At 35.8% G+C, this 21,704-nt stretch overlaps 1 protein-coding gene across 8 annotated transcripts in view; it reads right to left on the reverse strand.

Annotated features, from left to right (window-relative positions):
• LOC110096544 (importin-11) overlaps positions 1–21,704 on the reverse strand; it is a 107,609-nt gene that overhangs the window by 28,028 nt on the left and 57,877 nt on the right. For 6 of the 8 annotated variants that reach the window (XM_028693882.1, XM_020822558.2, XM_028693886.1 and 3 more), the window contains exons 14-17: positions 19,744–19,836; positions 2,390–2,572; positions 2,211–2,315; positions 1,304–1,462 (exon numbers count right to left, since the gene is read on the reverse strand). In XM_028693882.1, coding sequence (XP_028549715.1) covers positions 1,304–1,462; positions 2,211–2,315; positions 2,390–2,572; positions 19,744–19,836 — 540 coding nt within the window. The remainder of the gene's footprint in view (positions 1–1,303; positions 1,463–2,210; positions 2,316–2,389; positions 2,573–19,743; positions 19,837–21,704) is intronic. The other 2 variants (XM_028693884.1, XM_028693883.1) reach the window with 1 other exon arrangement.

Genomic DNA, 21,704 nt, shown 5'->3' on the forward strand with positions numbered 1-21,704 from the left:
GATGAGGATGCTCAGGTGGATGAATGTCTTTACTCTTAGAGGAACAATAAAAAATGAGGATATACGTGAAAAGGTTGGAGTAGCTCCAATGGCAGATAAGATTAGAGAGAGAAGCCTTAGATGGTTTGGTCACATAAAACGGCAGCCTTCTGATGACCCGATTAGGAGAGTAGATGTATTAGATTTAACTTATATTAAGAAAGGTAGAGGTAGACCTAAAAAGTCTTGGTTAGAAAATATTAGAAATGACCTTTTTTTATTGGATCTAAATGAGAATTTGACTCTTAATCAGACACAATGGAGGAAAATGATTCATGAAGCCGACCCCACGTAATGGGATAAATGCTTGATGTTGTTATTGTTAGCAGCGCCACTAACAGAACTAGCGCAACACAAGTACATGATATCTCATCAAGTAAAGACACATCAACTAGGATATGGCGCGTATATGTTGATACTTGTTCTAGAATTTCCATGGACCAATGTTAGTATTGACTTCGTGGTAGGCCTTTCCAACACACAACATAAATTATAATTTTTGATCGATTTTCAAAGATTGTGCATTTTATACCTTGCCATAAAACATTAGATGCCACACACATCGCCAATTTCTATTTCCAAGAGGTTGTAAAGTTATATGGCCTACCTAAAACTATTACATCAGACTGAGATGTTAAATTTCTTAGTCACTTTTGGAAAAATCTATGGGTTAAACTTGATAATGCAAGCCATTTGTAAAAAAGGAACCATAAAAATTTTGAAATATAGAAGCAAATTGAAATAGAAAAGTTGCAAGCCATTTGTAAGGAGATTCAACAATAACATTTACACAAAACGCAATGGCCAAACAAGAAATTATCCACCCATCTATATACATATTTTTTATCAAAAGTAGAGGGAAGTAGAAATACTTCTAGTAGTTAGAAAAGAAGCAAAAAATAACACAAGGAAACTAAATTTGTGCATGTCAATTTAATTGTGCTATATGTCTAGCTTTTTGCTAAACTTCACTCTTAAGACATTGCTTGGAATTTATAGGAGAGACTTCACCAATTCACCATGCCATAAGCCAATACGGAAATGGAAATATGGTGGTTAAGAAAATACAGGCTACATTAAATTTGACTATATGAAACAATGGATAAATCAATATAATTGTGTATAACGATTATGTTCAATGGTACATTTGGAAAAGCGAAATTTCTTATATATATATATATATATATATACTTTCTGTTGGAGCATCAGCCAAAAAAGCTGCTCAAGAGAAGCAAGAGTTTTTCAACAATACTATAAAATATACCTGAATCAAGATATCAAGAGTTGGAATAATTGAAAGCAGACCTTTATCATTTACATTTCCAACAATACCATCAAGCAGTTTAGCTACACTTGAGGAATGGCAATTTAAAAACTCTGCACCACCAAAAATTATGTAGTCCTCAATGATATCCACAACTACCTGTTCAAAGATAAATTAGCTCATTCAGATTTTTGCCTAAACCTTCATTAAATGAGTTCAAATCCGATTCCTGATAGTAAATTATAAATCAGAAGTGTAAATATGACGTGTGAGAGAAAACTATAAATCAAAGGCACAATTAAATGAGCCACAGAAAGGCTTCTCTTAAATAATCCTTAGCCTTATCCCAACTATATGGTTTCCTTTAATGCATCATTCTTCCCAAGCCATACTTGTTTAGTATCTCATATAGTGTTGTTTCTTAAGAACATCAGAAGATCGTAAATTAAAAGTTGAACTAGAAAATACAAGGTCAATTTTTTGCTTATATAACTGTCTTACGAGACCAGTTGTAATTTCTGAGGAATTAACATATCAAATCAGGTCCAAACTCCAAGTTGGGAATGATCAATTATATAATACCCAGTTGAAATCGAAAGTGAAGAGAGAAAGTAGAATTTGTTTAGGATAGTGCAAGCAAAATAAAGTATCATGGTTTCCGTGTGCATTATTGATAAAAAAAAAAAGTTTCCAATTCATAACAAAGACCACTTGTAATGATGATTTGGCTTAAGGCTGTATAAAAGACCAGCATTTTCATAATTATTTTATGCATCATGAAAAGCTTAAAACTTGAGTATTAAATCATCCTAAAGAAATGCATGTCTTATAGTATATATATGCATCTAAGCTTCCTGATGCCCTTCTTGATGTCTTATTCCACACCTTTGGGGCATTAGAACCTAACCTGCAAATGATCAAAACTTCTTTCAACTATGGTCACCAAAGAGGGAAAAAGGTCCAACAACTGAGGCACTATTGATGTAGCATGCGAAAGGACAGCCTCCCAAAGCTGCAAATATGAAAAATGCAAAAATCACACTTTCACATTTTTTCAGCAATATACAATTGAAAAGAACAACTAACCCGAATACTATCCTCCAGCAGGTTGAGCGCATCAGGATCATCAACGTTAATACCCTTTTGTAGAATAGGTAGAAGCATGTTATAGCAGACACAAGACTGATAGCCAAGTGAGCAAACAAAATTTCTAAGGGCCTCAAGGAGTTGAATCTGCAGTAAACTTTCACCAATGGATTCCTCCCACATCTGAATTCAGGAGTAAAAAACCATACCAACAAAATCACAACTGAATTAAGATATCATATGATCTTTCATAACAATTACACATGAAATTTCAAATAAAATTGCAATCATGATTTCATGGCGGCGTAATGTAACAGGAATCAGTTATGGAAATCTTTTCTTCCCAACCATAAAAACCATGGTTAAGGATGGCAAGAAAAAAAGTAAATGAGATTGTGTAAGAATAAAAGACATGCATATATAACAGAACATCATCTGAATTAAAGAATGTCGCATATGAAAAATGTTTAGAAACCGGCTAGTACTATTCCATACATCTATACATATTACTAAGCCACAACAACAACAAGAACAAAATCAAACCTTTAACCCACTACGAGGGGTCGGCTACATGAATCATTTTTCTCCATTGTGTCCTATTAAAAGTCAAATTCTCGTTTACATCTGTACATATTACTAAGACACAAAGAAAGAAAAAGTTCCCTTTTGTGCATTTCCTCCGAAATTTTGAAACAATAGAATTTCATTTTGAAATGAGCTTCTCCCAAAATTTTGTCAAGTTTTGTAATATTTAAATAGAGAAAATAACCAAAATAGCCTCTTGACTCTTTATGAAAGACTAAAATAGTCCTGAATTATATTAAAAGACTATTTTGATCCCTCAACTCCTTAAAAGGAACCAAAATAGTACCAACATAGAACTATTTTGATTCATTTTTAAAGAGTTGATAAACTAAAATGATCTTTTAATATAGTTGGTGACCATTTTGGTCATTCATAAAAAAATCAAGGGACTATTTTGATGTTTTTCTCTATTTAAATATGTTAAAAAAAAAACACATCCATTGTTATTAAGCTCAATATTTTAACAAAATTCAATTTCTTTAAATTTTTTCAAAAATTATGATGAATTATTAAATAGAGCATAAGGGCTCAAAAATATAAATAAATAAATCAGAATAAAACCAATCAGGCTTATTTGAGAATAGTTAGAGCAAACCACTTCTAATATACACCTTTATCCCCACCTCCTCAGATTATGTACTATTTATTTTAAAAAAATTGATTTCCAATATCTTCTCTTTGCTTTTTCATTCACTTTGTCATCCTCCAGCCAAGGGAAACTTTGAAAACCTTAAACTAAATGCCCATACATGCACATACATGCACATGCACCTGCTCACACACACACACAAATTACAAAAATACCATATAACTTTTTTTTTGTATTTTTTTTTATCTTGATTAGCATACAAGCTAAAAATACCATATAACTTCAAGGTTTGTTAGGTGTTAAAAATTTGGGATTTAGATATAGTGCAAAAAAATGTAAGTCAGTGTTGTTAAAAGCACACTTAAGAAAGTGTTGGTCCTATGCATCTCTTGTATGTGAAATACAAGCTCACAATAGAATGTGTGCATTGCACCGCACCATGTCATTGCACTATGCACTCAGGCTCCTTCTCAAAGTAAAATCTTGATTTAGATTTCGTAGTTCGGTTTAACATCTACCACAACAACTAGGCATGATCATTTGCCTTTTCTCATTGTTTTTCATAGTCATTGAGCCATTGCTCGTTAGTTTTCCATTTTCTTCCACATGAGCTAGTCATTTCTTGGTGGTCCTATTCACGCTTACCTACTAGTTCTTATACATTTTTCACTAGCTTTTGTTGTCGGCACCATTAACCTCTTCTCAAGAATGCCTTTTGATGCTTCATATTCACACTCTCACCAACTTCAAACTGTCTCCACTCTCGATATTTAAACGGTCACTTAATCTAATGAGTATATTCTTGATTTTAAGCATTTTTAAATCAGATCATTTTTGTTAAAAAATTATGCCATGATGTGGTTTAAGCTTGTTGACCTCTCAAAAAAAGCCAACAAAAAAATAAAAAAGAAAAAAAACTCCTCGTTACCTCTGCCATTCTCTGCTAAAGTCGTACTAGAATCCCTGCCAAAATCCATTCCACAGTATGCAAATCGGCTCCGTCTCAAACCATTTGTGCATGCCTCAATCCCGCATCGTTAAAATGAGAGCGAAGTCCCGCTTCATTGGCCTCTTCCTCTCTCACGTGAAAAACCCCAAACAACCCAGTTCTTCGCTTCTTCTACCCACATACCCGAACTCCAACTGTTTTGACGCCTTCTTCGATGTGAGCCAGTTCTAATTCCCTCCTCCCGAACTCCTCTCGCAATCCTTCCTTCGTCACGCTTAAACACCTCACATAATCCTTCTCTTCTCCAAAGCCTACGCCGCAAGCCTTGAACTCGACCGACCTCCACGATCTCCTCTGCCCTATAACTACAAGCTTTGAAAGTCCCGAGCCCCAACCTCTTGAAGTTGTTGGCTCTTCCAACCAACGCCTACCCTCTGCCGTCCACGGTCCCATCTACTTCTCTTCTTTCCTCAAGCCGCAAAAAAAAAAAAAAAAAAAAACTCAAAAAAAAAAAAACTCGTCCAGATTTCTCAAATCCATCAGCTGACACCTTCTTCTATTAGAAATGAACACCACTCACAAACCAGTCTTCCCCGATTGATCTCCATGTGTAAACCTCTTCCTGAACCCGAATCAAACACCTCCTGCCCTAGCCTTCCCATCGACTTGCCCTCTCTGACCTTTAGCTGCTTCCATTCGAGCAAACCTGTCGAATTTCCTGTTCTGCACCAGACCCGTCCAATCTAACCTGTAGCCTCCCCTTTCTTGCCCATTAAGACTTGATTGAGTTCTACATATATGCTTTATTTTTATTCTAGTTACTAATTGTTATTAGTTACTATTATTATAAAAATTATTATATCATTATAATTATTATTATACCATTATTATTATTAGTTGTTATGATAATAATAGCAATTATTAACGCCACTTATGTCATTGTATTTGATAAGAGATATACATAAATATGTTTGTGTATACATGCTATATATGTATATATATGTGTGTAAAAAAAAGAAGGAAAATAAAGTAAAAAAGGAGAAAAAAAAAGAAAAGAAAGAGAGCGGAGAAGTATAAAAGAAAAAGAGAGAAGAAATAGTTTCTAAAAAAAGAACAAAAAAGGAAAAGAAAAAAAATGAGAAATACAAAAAAGAGAGGGATGTTTTATGTAAATTGTGCATTTTTGCATATTTTCCTCCATCATCTCCATGCTACAAAGGTTTAATCCCTCCAACTCAAAACTCCAAGAGCCCATCTTTGACGCTTGTAGTGTGACAAAACAGCTACCTATACATGCTTTTCTTAGCATGATGGGAGAAAGTTCGTCGCGATGCTTGCAAAAAAAGGATAATCATCAAAAGCCCCACTTCGGCATTCGCGACGTACCAGAAAATTGTATATACACGCTTTTACTAGCGTGGTGGGATGGAAACTCGATACGACGCCTACGGTGAGACGTGGTTACTTATAAGTACCCTCGAGCAGGAGAAAGCCAACTGTTTTATAAAACAGGTACCCTCGAAGACCCATACACGTCTTTATTGGCGTGGTGGGAATGAGACTACGGCCGCGATGTCTACGGACACCTACCATATACACTTTTATTAGCACGGTGGGAAGTCCCAGACTCCTGTAGTTTCTCCTAAACGAGGAAGATGCCAGGAGACTGCTGAAATTTACACTAATAGGGGGCCTAATTTTAATAAAAATGGACAACATGAAACTTTATTTGAACTCAGAAAGAGGACCTAAATTTAATTATTTTAACTAAACAGTGAACAATAACAGGGGACTTGTTAACTGAATTTGAGCTTAAGAGGACCACAGGGAACTCATACAATGCATGACAACGAATTAAACTCAAATGAATTATAATAAAACTAATGTGAACATAACTGAATAAACAGAAGACTTGCAAGCTTGAATACGACGACAAATTAGAGTTCAATTCGAACAAATGATAGAGCATTGGACTTTAAATTGACAAAGGCATGGTCGAAATAAAAATATCCAAATCTAATAATAATTTCGAGCATTGAAATGAACCCCTTGCAAGCAAGTACAACTATAAAGATTTGTTTGATCAAACAAATTTGTCAAGTAAGCAGAGATGAAGGAACACAATAACATCTCTACCATCAACAACGACTCAACTTCAAGAAAATACATTAGCAAAGGAAGATCAATACATAGTGAGCATAAAAAATTGATGATCAAGACTTGTTGAACAAGCCTTTAACAAATATAATTTGCAAGTGACCGGCATCATTTGACCATGGGCAAGTATGCTAACGTGTTCATAAACAACGAGGCTGACAAACATCCTACAAAATACACTCAAGAAGGCTTCAATGAATGCATTCAAGAGAATTGTGAGGGATTGACTAACATGATTTGCAAGCGATAACATAAAGCTTCCAATAGATGTTAAAAGACTATCATTGGCCATTAAAGTACATGCATCAGTATTACACAAGGGCAGGTGCAATTCACCCTATAAGTAAGAATGCACAATACGCAATCAACATATCTACAAACAAAACCTAAGAATGTTGTGGAGGGGATATCAAGCATAGTACTAATGATAGCTAGCTTATGAAAGGAGTTCATGATACCTACGCATATGAAAAGAAGCATCTAATGCACATGAATTGTCTGTAAGCATGAATCAGAGGACTTGTAATATAATGATCTATTCATAATGCAAGGGGATTCATAGTGAATGTAACGAGCTGTATACAAGTGACTATAGATAATACAACAATAAAACACAATAACTCAACAACAATTCAACTTCAATCAAATATCTCAATCTCCTGCAAGCAGAAGTATTCAATGATACTACAAGAGACACATTCCGCATTTAACATGTTAGTTGTAACCAGAAGAATCCAATATGCAATGAAAACGATAAGTTATTAATTCAATGTAGTGGTCATTGATTTCGAAATACAAGGCATCAGTAAGGACGCAATCATACAAAGTTGAAATAATTGATTCTTTATTTAAGCCAACAGCAGAAAATGATGATGTTGGCATAATCAGGGAATTGCTCATTGATTTTTATACGAATTCTAGGAAGGGAAAGCCAGATCAAATCCATATTTTCATGGATGAAAACCTAGAGGTGAAGGATATACAATTTACACTAGTTCCTACGGGTAGTTGTGGAAGACCCGTTATGCATTCAACATATCACCTATGGACGAGCACTAAAAGAACTGCAGCAGATATCAGGAGAATCGTTAGTACTCGACAATCTACTAGCAAAAAGCAAAAAAGTAGTGCACGACAGTCTACCTGTATACAACTGAAAAATGACCGTAGTGCGACGCTATGCCACCGAATCCGCAACATCCTTGCAAGCGGACAAAAGATGTTTATAAATATCACAAAATGCCCCAGCACTTACACTATAATATGTATACATATTAATGCACATGCAATCATACATCCATATGGGCCCCGGCGAGTGTGTTATGGGTACACACATAAAGTCTAGGGATACAGCGCGGGTTAGTAAAGAAGTCAAGTTTGAATTTGATCCTTCTACATGGCTCAGTAGAAGTTGACAAATTTTGAACTATCAAATAAATATATTGTAACAAAGTCGATCGAGATATGTATTTTATACATTCATATTAGGCCTTCAAGGCTCCCAATGAAGAAAATTCACCAGCAAATGAATAATCTACAATATACCCGATCCTATGTCGGCAAGTTGACAAAGTCGACAAGGTCTAATAAATGAAATTAATATGGCCATAAATACCCCGATGATGGCCGTGTTGAACATAAATCTCAACTGGAGGGGTTAATCTCAAATATCCAAAATTCCACCCAAATACCCACATAAAACCCAAAACTCCAAGAAAATCCTAAAATATTTAATACTGAAATAAATCATTAATTATTTAAAGCAAAATTCATCTACCATCCACAACAGTTTGTCGAGGTGGACAAATCTGAAAATAATTCAGCTCACATAGAGCTAATGTCTGGTCAAGAATATCACTAGGATTCATTCTCAAATAGTCTCCTACCAGTAAAAAAGTGGCACGTGTCCTCTAACCAACAATTTTGTCACCAAATGGCACTGCAGGTAAACGATTATGACTAGGGCCCTCTAAACCAGGTGGTTTGCGCCAAATAGCACCACCAAATTACAGTTATAGCCAGAGCCCGTATTTCCCCTAATGGCATCAAATTCTTGAGACATGAAACAATAAAATATAATTGATAGGGCACAAAGTCATTTGTTAGCTAAGGTGGATTCAAATTTGTCCCATTAGACAAATACCCACTCCAGGTCTATAAGGTACCCTTGGACAAAGCAACTCATGGCTGCTGACAAGGATCCTTCTGTCAGGTTCGGTCGACTACCTCCTCTAACTAAGTAAACCAAGGAGCGCAATGACCCGGGACGACAGAACCATATGATTTTGATTGAGTCCATCATCACTCCCCTCACCTTCTTCTTTAAGTGCAAGATAGTGAAATTCTCAATTTTAAATATCCAACTTCCAATATTCAAACAAATGTTGCTACTATATGTCAGATAATACGTATTTTCTATGTATTTGATTAGTTGATAAAAGTATCACATAACTTCCTGCTTGGGCATTAACAACAAAAACAACAACATAAGGCCTTTATCCCACTACATGGGATTGGCTACATGAATCATTTTTCTTTATTGTGTCCTGTTAAGAGTGAAATCAGCATTTAAATCTAAAAAAGGTCATTTCTAATATTTTCTAACCAAGTCTTTTTAGGTCTACCTTTACCTTTCTTAGCATAAGTCAAATCTAATTCATTTACTTTCCTAACTGGCTCATTCGAAGGCCATCGTTTTAAGTGACCACACTAAGGCGATTCTCTCTAATCTTATCTTCCACTGGGGCTACTCCAACCTTTTCACGTATATGCTCGTTTCAAATCATACCTCTAAGAGTAAAGCCACTCATCCAACTAAGCATCCTCATCTCTGCAATACTTAACTTAATATTACGCTTCTCTTTTAATGGCTAACATTCTACATCACAAAGCACTATAGGTCCACCACCATCTTATAAAATTTTCCCTTAAGTTTGAGGGGGAATCACACAACAAGTCTGATGCATTCCTCCAACCATCCAACTTGAATTCAACTAATAATATCCTCATCTATTTCACCATCACTCTAAAAAATAGACCCAAGATATCTAAAACATGTACTCTTATTAAAGACTTGGTTGCCCAAAGTCATAATTACACTACTAAAATTACACTCCATATATTTGGTTTTAGTTATATCAAATGAAAACCTTTAGTCTCTAAGTTGAACTCCATAATTCAAGTTTAACCTCAACTCCCTGTCTAGGCTTATCAACAAGAAGAATATCATCAGCAAAAAGCATACACCAGGGTACAACCACTTGCAAAAGTCTAGTAAGAACATCCATGACTATAGAAAAATGACATGGGCTTAAGGCTGATCGTTGATTTAATCCAATTGAAAAAGAAAAATACTTGGTCAAACCACCTTGTGTTTGAACACAAGTATTGGGTCTTACATATATATCCTTAATGACTTGAATATAAACATCATTAACTCCTTTCTTTTCTAAAACTCTTCATATCACTTCTCTTGAAACTTTATCATATGCTTTCTCTAAATTAATAAATATTATATATATCCTCCTTATTCTCTCTATACTTCTTGTGGTCTCCGAAAATTCGGCCCCGACCTCCACCTGCTTTTCTTTTTATTCGGCGAGGGAGTTTTAACTGAATAAGTTCCAGGGTAAATTTTGGAAGGCGGATGGGTTTGTAGATAAGACACTACCCAGAGATTTCGCCCTCAATTTGCGAGGACTTTATGATTTGAGTTCCGGTTTCCTATAGGCGTAAGCCCCTATAGTTAATTACCCCTCTCGATCACGAGAGAGAACTTTCGATTAAGGCTAGTCATCAATCAGATACGTAGAGAATACGTAGTATCTGGCATATAGTAACAGCCTGGGTTTGGGTTTGGGAATTGGTATTTAAAATAAAAATTTCACCATCTTAACTTAAAGCGGATGGTGGGGGAATGGATGATAGACCCAATCAAGATCCCATGGTTCCGTCGTCCCGGGCCATCGTGGTCCTTGGTCAACTTAGTCAGAGGAGGTAGTCGACCCAACCTGACAGAAGGAGATCCTTGTCGGCAGCCATGGGTTGCTTCGTCCAAGGGTACCTTGTAGACCTGGGGTGAACGTTTGTCAAATGGGACAAATTTGAATCCACCTTAGCTAACAGAAAGCTTTGTGCCCTATCGATCATATCCTATTGATTCATATCTCAAGGATTTTATGCCAATAAGGAACGTAACGGCGATGGCTATAACCGGTATTTCGTGGTGCCATTTCGCGGCAAAAACCACTCAGTTCAGAGGGCCCCGGGTCATAACCGTTTATCCTGCGGTGCCATTTGGCGGCAAACCGTCGGTCAGAGGACACATACCACGTCCTTACTAGTAGGAGACTGTTTTGAGAATGGATCCTAGTGATATTCTCGACCAGGCATTTGGCTCTTTGTGAGCTGAAGTAAACTTTGATTTGTCCACCCCGGCAAACTGTTGTGGAGGATGGATGGACTTTTTCTTTAAGTGACCGATAGTTTATTTCAATTTTAAATATTTTTGGGATTTCAGGAATTTTGGGTGGAGCTTTGGAATATTTGAAATAGACTTTGGATATTTGTGAGATATTTGAAAAATATTTGTGAACCCCTCCGGTTGAGATAAGCAATCAACACGGCCATCATCGGGGTGTTCGGGGTTATTTCTCTTTTATTGATTGAATCTTATCAACTCTATCAAATTATCGATAGATGATCAGATTTCGTAGGTTTTATGCCCTTGATAGTGAATTCTCATTGTTATAGGCATTGAAGGCCTAATATGAATGTATTAAGACAAATATAACGGTCGCCAAAACCGTATATTTGTTTGAAGGTTCGAACCTTGTCGACTCTTATTGATCCGTATAGAAGGATCGGGTTCGAATCTGAATTAACTTGTTGATGCGCGCAGCATCCCTAGACGTCACGTGTATACCAATAACACGCTCGCCGGGGCCCATACAGGTTTAAAATTATATTTACCCCTTTTGTGTACCTATGTGTATACAAACTACGGTGTATGTGCAGGGGTATTCTAAAAATATTTGTAAACGCCTTCTGTCCGCTTGTGTGAATGTTGCGGATCCGGTGACATTTTGTAGCAGCTTTTGAATGGAATTGTTTGTTGCTTTGCACAGGTAGACTGTCGTACACTACTTGTATGGTTTATGCAGGTAGATTGTAGTGCACTAACTAATCTCCTGCTTTATACTTGTATATGCTTGCACTTGTCGTATTCTCCATGCATTTTGTTGTGGTATTTGATCTTTTCAGTACATCCGCAACTGCCACATGTATGTAGGTAGATGTCTTCATTTATAGGCTGAAAATGACTTCAGGATACTGCATTTACTGAATTCTTTCTGTATCTACCCATAAGTGGCATGTTATACATACATCCGTATTTGTAAAGAGATTGTATGTATTGCAGATCTTTTATTATTGCTTATAGAAGGTTGATATATTTGACTAATGCTGAGTTGTTATCAACTATATGAACTATTTAGCACCCACTGTACATTAATGGTCATCACCCATAAATGAACTACTATATGAGTGGGAACTCTTCTATATTTGGTTGTGTTTGACATGCTGAGCGTATAACAAGTCTTTTATGACGATCCATAGGGATTTGTAGTTATTTGTACTTGTTATACACCCTCTGCTTCTGGTGGTAGAAGATTAGTGTATTTGTCACTGCTTCATTACAAAATGGATAAGTATCTCAGCGCTTGTCGTAAGCTCCTTGTATAATTCTTGTAGATTGCATATCATGTGCATGGAGGAGCTCCTACCGCTACTAGTAGGAACTTGCATTTGTTTTGTACTATCTTTCCTTGCTTGCATAAGACCAGTGTGCTTGCTAGATAATGAGTGGTGATTGATTGCAAGATGTTGTTGCATTCATTCTTGGTCTTCCATATGTGTGTTGATCAGTTACCGCATTCTATTATATGCATTTCAATATATGCTGGGATCATTGGAAGTGCTAAGAGCCTATCGTATGCAACATTGCATGTGCACCATACTTACAACTTTGTTACCATCAATGCTTGAATGTGGGTTATAGTGAGCATTGCAAATCATTCAGCATCTTTGAAAATGGTTTGTAGTTCGCATGGTGAGTTTGTATCACTGTTTTGCAAACAATTTGCATGCATGACTTTGCTTTTATTACAAGTCCTAGTGCACTTAGTTCAAACCCGAGTTCAAGTTCTCTTGCACATGTCTCAAGTTTGGTTCCTTTAGTTTTATTCATTAATCATATCCAACCTCAAGTTCAATTTCAAATTCTACTTGATGTTGCTCAACTCAAATTAAATGTTCACAAGTTCTTATTTTGAGTTCAAGTTTAAATCATGTCAAAGTTCTCATTTTGCTCGAGTCCAAATCAAGTCCACATGTCTGTTATCAACTTGTCCAAGTCCTTGTTCAAATTCAAGTTCAAGTGCAGTTCAGTTTGAGTCCAACTCAAGTCTTCCGTTGTCCAAGTTTGATTTGAGTTTGAATTAAGCTTTTTATTAATGTCTTTTGAGTTCAAATGAGTCTAGGTACAAGTCCCATTTTTGTTCAATCAAGTTCAGGTATGGCCTCATATTCACCCGAGATTTCGGCAACCTCCCGGCGTCTCCCCCGTTTAGGGGAAAACTATGAGAAACTGGGTCTTTCCCACCACGCGCAATAAGGGCGTGTATGGTAGTGTCCTCGGACGAGGACACCACGGCCGTGATTTTTTGTTCCTCCCACCACTTTCAATAAAGGCGTGTATGGGGTCTTTGACGGTACCTGTTTTAAAAGACACAATTTGCTTTCCCCCCGCTTGGGGGTACTTATGAGTGACCTCGCCTCACCGTAGGCGCTGCACCGGGGTCCCATCCCACCACGCGCAATAAAGACGTGTATCGGCGGTTTTTCGGTGCACCACGAACATTGAGGTAAGATTTAGGTGATTGCCCGCCTCGTCGTAGGCGTCGGACCGGGGTCCCATCCCACCACGCGCAATAAAGGTGTGTATAGGCGGTTTTCCGATCCGCTGCATACAACAAAGGCAAGAATCTATACCTTCGCGAGGAATGTCGGTGTTGGCACGAGGATCCAGGGAGAGATTAACGATTAAAAAGGAGGAAGAGGCGTACGCACTGAGACGCGACTCAAGGCGAGGCGAAGCATTTGCGCGTTGAGGCTTACGCCTCATTGGATTCGGCGGAGCGTGCGCTTATTTCGCACAGGGCGTAGGCTTCGATTCGTAACGACTCGAAGCGAAACGAGGCACCGCTTCGATTTGTAAGTATATAGACTGAGCGGTGAGAGTCGTATAAGAGTCGAGATTAGGGTAACATACTTGCTTCTGCTTCGGGTGAGAATTGAAAGGAGAACTCCGTCAACTTCGACGACCACAGTTCGGTCGAGTTCGAACATAACTGGAGGCGATCGAAGGTAACGATTTATTTCTTCTTCTCTTTCTTCCCGTATTCTTCCAGTCATTTGCTTCATGTCTCGCTTATTCTTCTCAAGCTTCCTGTAATCCTCGGTTCTTTTTTCACGGCTAGGTAACGATCTTTCTTCCCGTTATTTGCTTCATGTCTCGCTTCATCAGATTGTACATGCTCGGTACTGCTCAGTACATGCTCGGTACCGAGGAGTACATGCTCAGTACACGCTCGGTACTAAGCGGTACATGCTCGGTACATGCTCGATTCTGAGCAGTACATGCTTAGTACACGCTCGGTACTGAGCGGTACATGAGTACATGCTCAGTATTGAGCGGTACATGCTCGGTACAAGCTCGGTACTGAGCAGTACATGCTCGGTACTCGGTACTGAGCAGTACATGCTCGGTACACGCTCGGTACTAAGCGGTACATGAGTACATGCTCGGTACTGAGATGATAGGAAACTCTTCTTACTATGGATCACAGCATGAAGGTTCCAGTACTGGAAGCCATCTAGTTTCTTCTGACCGAGGCAGTCGGGGGCCCATGGATAGATTTATGCTAAATATTGATAACGACGAAAACATAAATACTCATGATATTCAACCTCCTACAGCTACAAAAGAACTCGAGGAATAGATTGTTTTGGATATCGCCAGATTCATCTATGAAAATTGGGATTCCATTTAATGTTGTTAGGAGTACGTCGTGGATCAATATGTTACGATATGTTGAAAGCTATGGAAGAGGATTACAACTTCCAAGCATGTATGGCTGAGGACTTGGATGCTGAATGAGGGAGGTTAAGACACTTCAAAAATGGTGGATGATGTTAGAAGACTTGGATTGAGACAGGAGTGACAATAATGTCAGATGGGTGTGCGAGATATTCGACATTTTGAGTCAGAAGTGACAATAGGGCTAAAGAAGATATTGCAAAAGAATTGAGAGGTCAAGAAAGTGCCTACAAAGAAATATGGGATATTATAGATGAAAAGTGGGATCGACAATTACACCAACACTTACATGCTGCTGCGTACTATTTAAATCCCCAATTTCATTATGATAAGGATTTTCATTGTTGACAAAGAGGTGAAAACTGGTTTGTATGCATGTATGGACAAACTCATTTCTGAAGAAAACTACCTAAAGTAAATTGATCAACTTGAAGATTTTCATTTTGAAGAAGGGAATGTTTGGATTTAGAGCAGCACAAACATCTACCAAACACGACTCCTGGTATGTTTATAGTATTGAGTATTTATAATTTTAATGTTAATATTTATGTTCAAGTCTTCTACTTCAACCAATATTCATAAAATACTATGTTTGTCTTCATGTAGAACGTTGGTGGGCTCAGTTTGGAGATGATGTTCCTGAATTAAAAGCTTTTGCAGTTAAAGTTCTTAGCCTAACGTGTTCGGCTTCTGCATGCGAACGTAATTGGAGCATTTTCAATCAAATTCATACAAAGAGGAGAAATCGATTGGCGGCAGATCGAATGAACAAACAGTTTATATTTATGTTTAACAAAAAATTAAAAGATAGATATCACAAATTGCGAGAATCAAGGAAATATTGAGAATGAAAATTGATCCTTTGCTTGTTGATGAGTTACAATCTGATGATGAATGGGTTACTCCTAAGAATGCTGATGTTTCTGAAGTTTAGAAGTTAGAAGGAGAAACTCATGTCAAATGAAGAAGATAATGAAGCAACTGCCCAAGTATATAAAAGGAAGAAACAAAGTGAGATTGAAGCTTCAAAAAAATTCAAAGGTATTCTTAAATATAATGAATTATTTTGTATGTTACTATTGTTTCATTTTTAGCTAATGAAATATTAACTGATATAGGAGATAAAGGAAAAAATATTATAGATGAAGAAGAGTTTGAGGATGACTTTGACATTAATTATGAAGATTCTTCTAAAGACAATCAAAGTGATGACGAGCCTGCTTTGGGTCTTGATCCTAAGGGATGTTTTATTTTTAAGTGAGTTTATTTTTAAATCTTGTATTCCAGTAATATTATTTATTTTAAAACAAATATTCAAATTCATAGTTGACATAATATATTTTGTCATTTTTTGTCATTATTTATAATTTTAAATTAATTTATTTTAATCGTTTTGAGGCTTACGCCTCGATCCGCCTCGAGGCTTATGCCTCGCCTCGTTTAGAAAAAACGCCTCGATTCCCGATTTCGCCTTTTAAAACCTTGGGAGAGATCTCTTGTTATTAATTATACTTAATTAAAATTAATTATATTTAATTATAATTAAGAATAATTAATTATTAATAATTAATAATAATTAATTACAACTAATTATAATTGAGCCTAATTAATAATAATTTAACATAAATTAATAATAAGATTTAATTAATTAATCATAATTAATTATAAGGTATATATAATAATCATAGATAATTAAATATTAATAATTAATTATAATAAATATAATTAATAATAAATTATTATAAATAAATATTATTAATAATAATTAAATATGATTAATGGTAATTAATCATAAATAATTATACTTAATAATAAATAATTATATTTAATTATACTTAATTATAACTAAATAGAATTGGAGTAGATTTGAATGGGATTTAGGCTTGATTTGAGTCAGGTTAGCCAAATCCTATTAAATGAGATTAACAGAGAGTTTTACTTTCTTAAACAGAGAGTTAAACTCTCTGTTTTAGGTGACCCGGTTACAGAAGCGCGCGGAAGGTAGGGAGATGGCTACCTTCGCTCGAGCAAGCTCCCATTTTTGCTCCTTATCAAAATGTCGTGACTCCCGATCCAACAGGGACAAGCGTCGAAGGAGCAAAAGCCGACCGACAACAAAGGAGGAGGCGGAGAGGCTAGGGATTCGGCTAGGGCTTGTGAGGTGGCTCGAGGATTTGGTCGGAGAGGGTAGGAAGAGGGCTCCCCTCTTCTCTCTCTCTCTCTCTCCTCTCTCTCTCCTCTCTCTCTCTCATCTCTCTCTCTCTTACGATCAGAGGCGGCTCGGACGTCGTCGGGTTAGGAGCTTCGGCACAGTTGGATCTTCTGGGCAACAGGCAGGGTAGGAGGAGATCGCTGTGGAGGAGGCAAGAGTGAGAAAGAGAGAGGGATTTTTCGTCTGTGAATGGAAGCGTGGGAAGAGCGAGGGCTTTGGGTCGGAGTATTAACGACCATCTGCGGTCGGTTCAATCGAGGCAAGTTCACGGGATAACGGATGATTCACTGAGAGGCGCCGCCCCGAATTCTAAGCAGGATATCAGGAGGCCTCGGCGGAATTTTTGCAGGCATTCGTGGATCCGACAGGTATATTTATTGATTAAATTTGTTTTTGTTCCTTCTATACAGAGGTTAACACTTCTCCATCAAAACTCTCAATAGAAAGTATACTTCCATAGTAGACCTACCCGGCATGCATCCAAATTGATTTTGAGAAAAATTAGTGTCACATCGCAACTTACGCTCCATAACTCGCTCCCGTATTTTTAAAGTATGACACATTAATTTAATTCTTATATAATTCGCACAATCATGTGCATCACCTTTATTTTTAAATATAAAATCAACACACTCATTCTCCATTCATCTGACATCTTTTTAGTTTTCAAAATAATATTAAAAAGTTTAGTAAGCCAAAAAATTTCTTCAACTCTTAAGCATTTCCACCTCTATTAAAATATTATCAGGTCCAACAGCTTTTCCACACTTTTTTTTAAGCCGCTCTAACTTTCATTTTACTAATAAGCTGCAAAAAACAAAAATCCCTATTATTTAGGATGCTAAGGTCAGTAAAGTTAATCAAATTCTTACAAACTTCATTGAAAAGCTTATCAAAATAACTCAACAACTTTTGTTTAATATCCACTTCTAATAAAAAAACTTTTTGATATTCATCATTAATACAATTCACTTTAACTAAATCTTTATTTCTCCTATCTCTTTATCTGGCTAACTCATAAATATATTATATAAATCATTAAAAGCTAAGATCTTTGCATCGTATATTACTTTCTTACTCCTTACGGGCCTCTTTCTATCTTTCGCATTTTTCAGAGTTTTTACATTTGAACCAATTTTCATAACAAGGCTTCTTATTTTGATATTTTCTTGCACATTTTTATTCCACCACTAATTATTTTCCTATTAGGAGTTTTTATTTTTGATACTCCAAGCACATACTTTGTAATATTCTTAATCACTAGCCAAGTTTTCCAACATAGCATTAGCTTCCTCATGTACAGACCAAATCTTAAGATCTAGAATTTTACTCAAATATTTTTATTAATTTTCTTTAAATACCACCATCTAATCCTAAAATAATGTTTTATTTTATTTTTTATATTATGCTCCATTCATTTTAAAGTCCAAAACTAATAAGCAATGTGGGTATATAAACATTCACTCGAAATAATTTTATAATATTTTCAATCTAAATGATCTATTTTTCTTATAAGAAAATAATCAATCTGAGTTTTACTATATCCATTCTTAGAAGTGATGAGATGCTCATCTCTTTTCTTAAATAAAGTATTATCAATTACAAAATCATAAGTTATAACAAAATCTAATAAGATTTTACCACCTTTATTAGTTGCTCCAAATTCATATCCACCATAAATATTTTTAAAATTATTTACCGCTCTACCAATATGTCTATTTAAATCTTCTCTAATAAAAACTCTTTCTTTAAGAGGGTATATTTTGTATTAATTCTTCCAAGTCACTTTAAAATTTTAATTTTGAACACATATCAGAACCTACTTATTGAAGGAATTGAAGGGGAAAAAAACTTGTGCATCCCAAAGCTTGCATTTCATGTTTTCCAAATTTAAATACTTATTATGAAAACTCTTTTGTTCTTTGGGTTATAAAGGTAAAATTATTAAAGTTGCTGGAAATAGCTTAATTTCAAGTAAAAAATCATCTCAGAGAAAGGCTCACAAGTTAAAAGGTCCTCACTCCTACCACAGCTGATAACTAAAAGTAAATCTCAAGTCATTAAGGAATTACTGAGCAGTGCTAACCTAATCACCTACATAAGCATAATAATAGGAAAATCAAAGCTCTACCATGACATCATAGGCAACCATACATGCTAGCCGATAGTCAAAAGAAATCACACATTGCACCACTACATCATAGCCAACAATACATCATACCAGATGAGCAAATGTAAATTTCAAGCCCTACCATTATAACATAGCCAACCAAGGTCGTCCAATCCCGTAAATTGTTCGAGGAAAGTCAAAAGTAACTCTCAAATGTAATAAAAAAATCTGATGTACTTTGCCAAGCTATTACCTATATAAAAATTTAGTAGGAAACCAAAGTTCTATCACTGGAGTTTCAAGTGCAGCAAAATTAATCGAGTTCAATTAAAAAAATGGAACTACTTGCAACTCGGTTAGCTTATTTGTATCTTACAATCTACCATATTATTATATTTTCAAGATAGAATGCAGCATGTGTATGCATCATTATATGATCACACATGCTGCACCCTTTTTTGTCTACAACCACCATCACTAACCAAAGCAACAAAAAGAACAACAGACTCATTGAAAGCAGCAACATTTAAAAAAAAACATGCATCATATGATAACTCTTTCAAACTGAAAAGAATACAAAGATTAAAAGGATACCTTTCCGAAAAAATTCACCAGTTGGCCCGCAAATGGAGTAATCTTCTCGCCCAAATGTTCAGTAAGCAATGATATTAAGTTTAGGACTTGAACCTAAGAGTAACGAGTAAGCAGTAAGTTGCAATAAACTACTGTAAATGCAAATGCTAAAAGTATTATAGCATATGTAACACAGATCTAATAAAATGGTGATAGTAAAATAGATTCATGTTTCCGGATGAGCTTGAAAAACAAAGGAAGTCCCGGATGGTTGCACCTTTACGATAGAGTTAAGTGAAACAAAACCTTATAAAGATAAATGGAATCTAATGCATAAAATAAAAGATAAATAAGAAAATTACATAGATCATAAGTCATGAAAGCTCATGCAATATTAAAGTCTGTAATTCCAAAGCTGGTATCAACCAGCATTCACATCATGGTTCCATGTAAGGACGGATAAATCTTTGCAGCGACTTTTTAAACTATTGATGTTGGGACATATGAACGAAATAGAAACAGATCTAAGTTGGCAATAGATAAATAGAGTTGTAAGTTAATTGAAGCCAAGAGTTTAAATCAAAGCTTTATTTCGAAAGAGTGCAACACCATGGTTCCACACATACAAAAACTTCGGACTATAATATAGGAAGACTAAATATTAGGTATATTTCTTGTATCATTTGCTTACATGACAGCAGATATAAGAAAATAAATAGAATATCTGTAGCATATGAAAAAAAATAACTCAACTCTGATGCTGAATTTGAATTAACCATGTAAGACATTTGCAATGTGATGTTCAAAGTGGCTACAACAATAACAATAACATAATCAACTTGTTATCCCACTACCTAGGGTTGACTACATAAATCTATGATGCACCGACACTTCAGCTCAAAGAGGCGTGCAGTGTTCGACACCGTGTCCGACACGACACTCGCCCGACACTCCTCCGACACGTGTCGGACACGCCGAAAACATGTCCGGTTAATAAATATTAAATACAAATTGGACACGCGTGTCCGACACACATATCTTAAATATTTTATGAATTTTTTTAAATATAATTTCTTGTATTTGGCGGGATTTAAAATAAATTTCTTATTTCCTATCCACAACACCAAATCAACGTCCGCACTTAATATCCAATCATCGAATATTCTCATTTTCATTTCTTTTTGGCAGTGAAGGTATTTTCATCTCCTCTCTCGGTGACTGATAAACGGCATCGACGCCTGATTCTCGACATCCTAATACTAATCATTTTAAGCACAAATTCTATTTAAATGGCTTATTATTTTCAAATTATTTTTAAAATTATACTTATTTAATTTTTATACACTATTTTTTAAATATAAAAACTATAATAACGTGTCCAACCCGTGTCCGTGTCCTATATTTTCAATAACTAACGTGTCCCGTGTCCGTGTTGTGTCGTATCCGTTTCGCCGTGTCCGTGTCTATGCATCATAGACATAAATCCTTTTTCTTCATTGTGTCATGTTAAGAGTCAAATATGAATTTGAATTTAATTTTAAAAAAAAAACTCATTTCTAATATTTTCTAGCCTAAAAATAGAAAACCACATCATATGGAAGGGTTGAGAAATAAATTTTTTTAAAAGTGCCTTTAAATGTTCAGTGGGGGAGGATGTTAAGCAATGCTGGTAAGGCTACAGCATTCAATTGAAGGCCTATAAGCTAGAAAAGGTTTGATTGGTGGACAGCTGTGGACAACTGAAAATAAGGATAAAGAGAATAGATGCTATCATGATCCAGTCCGGAGGCTCAAATTAACGAGATGAGAATAGATAGTCAAACGATGGATTTAAATTTTCATTTGCTAAAACTATCTCCAATAAACTAAAAAAACCACTAAAAACATCAAAACATTTAAAATTAAATTATATAAATACATTTCTCTTGGAGCATCTCGCCTAGAATATACATTATCTTCTATTCTATTTATTTTAAGTTAAT

This window comes from Dendrobium catenatum, unplaced genomic scaffold (genome assembly GCF_001605985.2).
Source record: "Dendrobium catenatum unplaced genomic scaffold, ASM160598v2 fragScaff_scaffold_378, whole genome shotgun sequence".
Lineage (NCBI taxonomy): Eukaryota > Viridiplantae > Streptophyta > Magnoliopsida > Asparagales > Orchidaceae > Dendrobium > Dendrobium catenatum.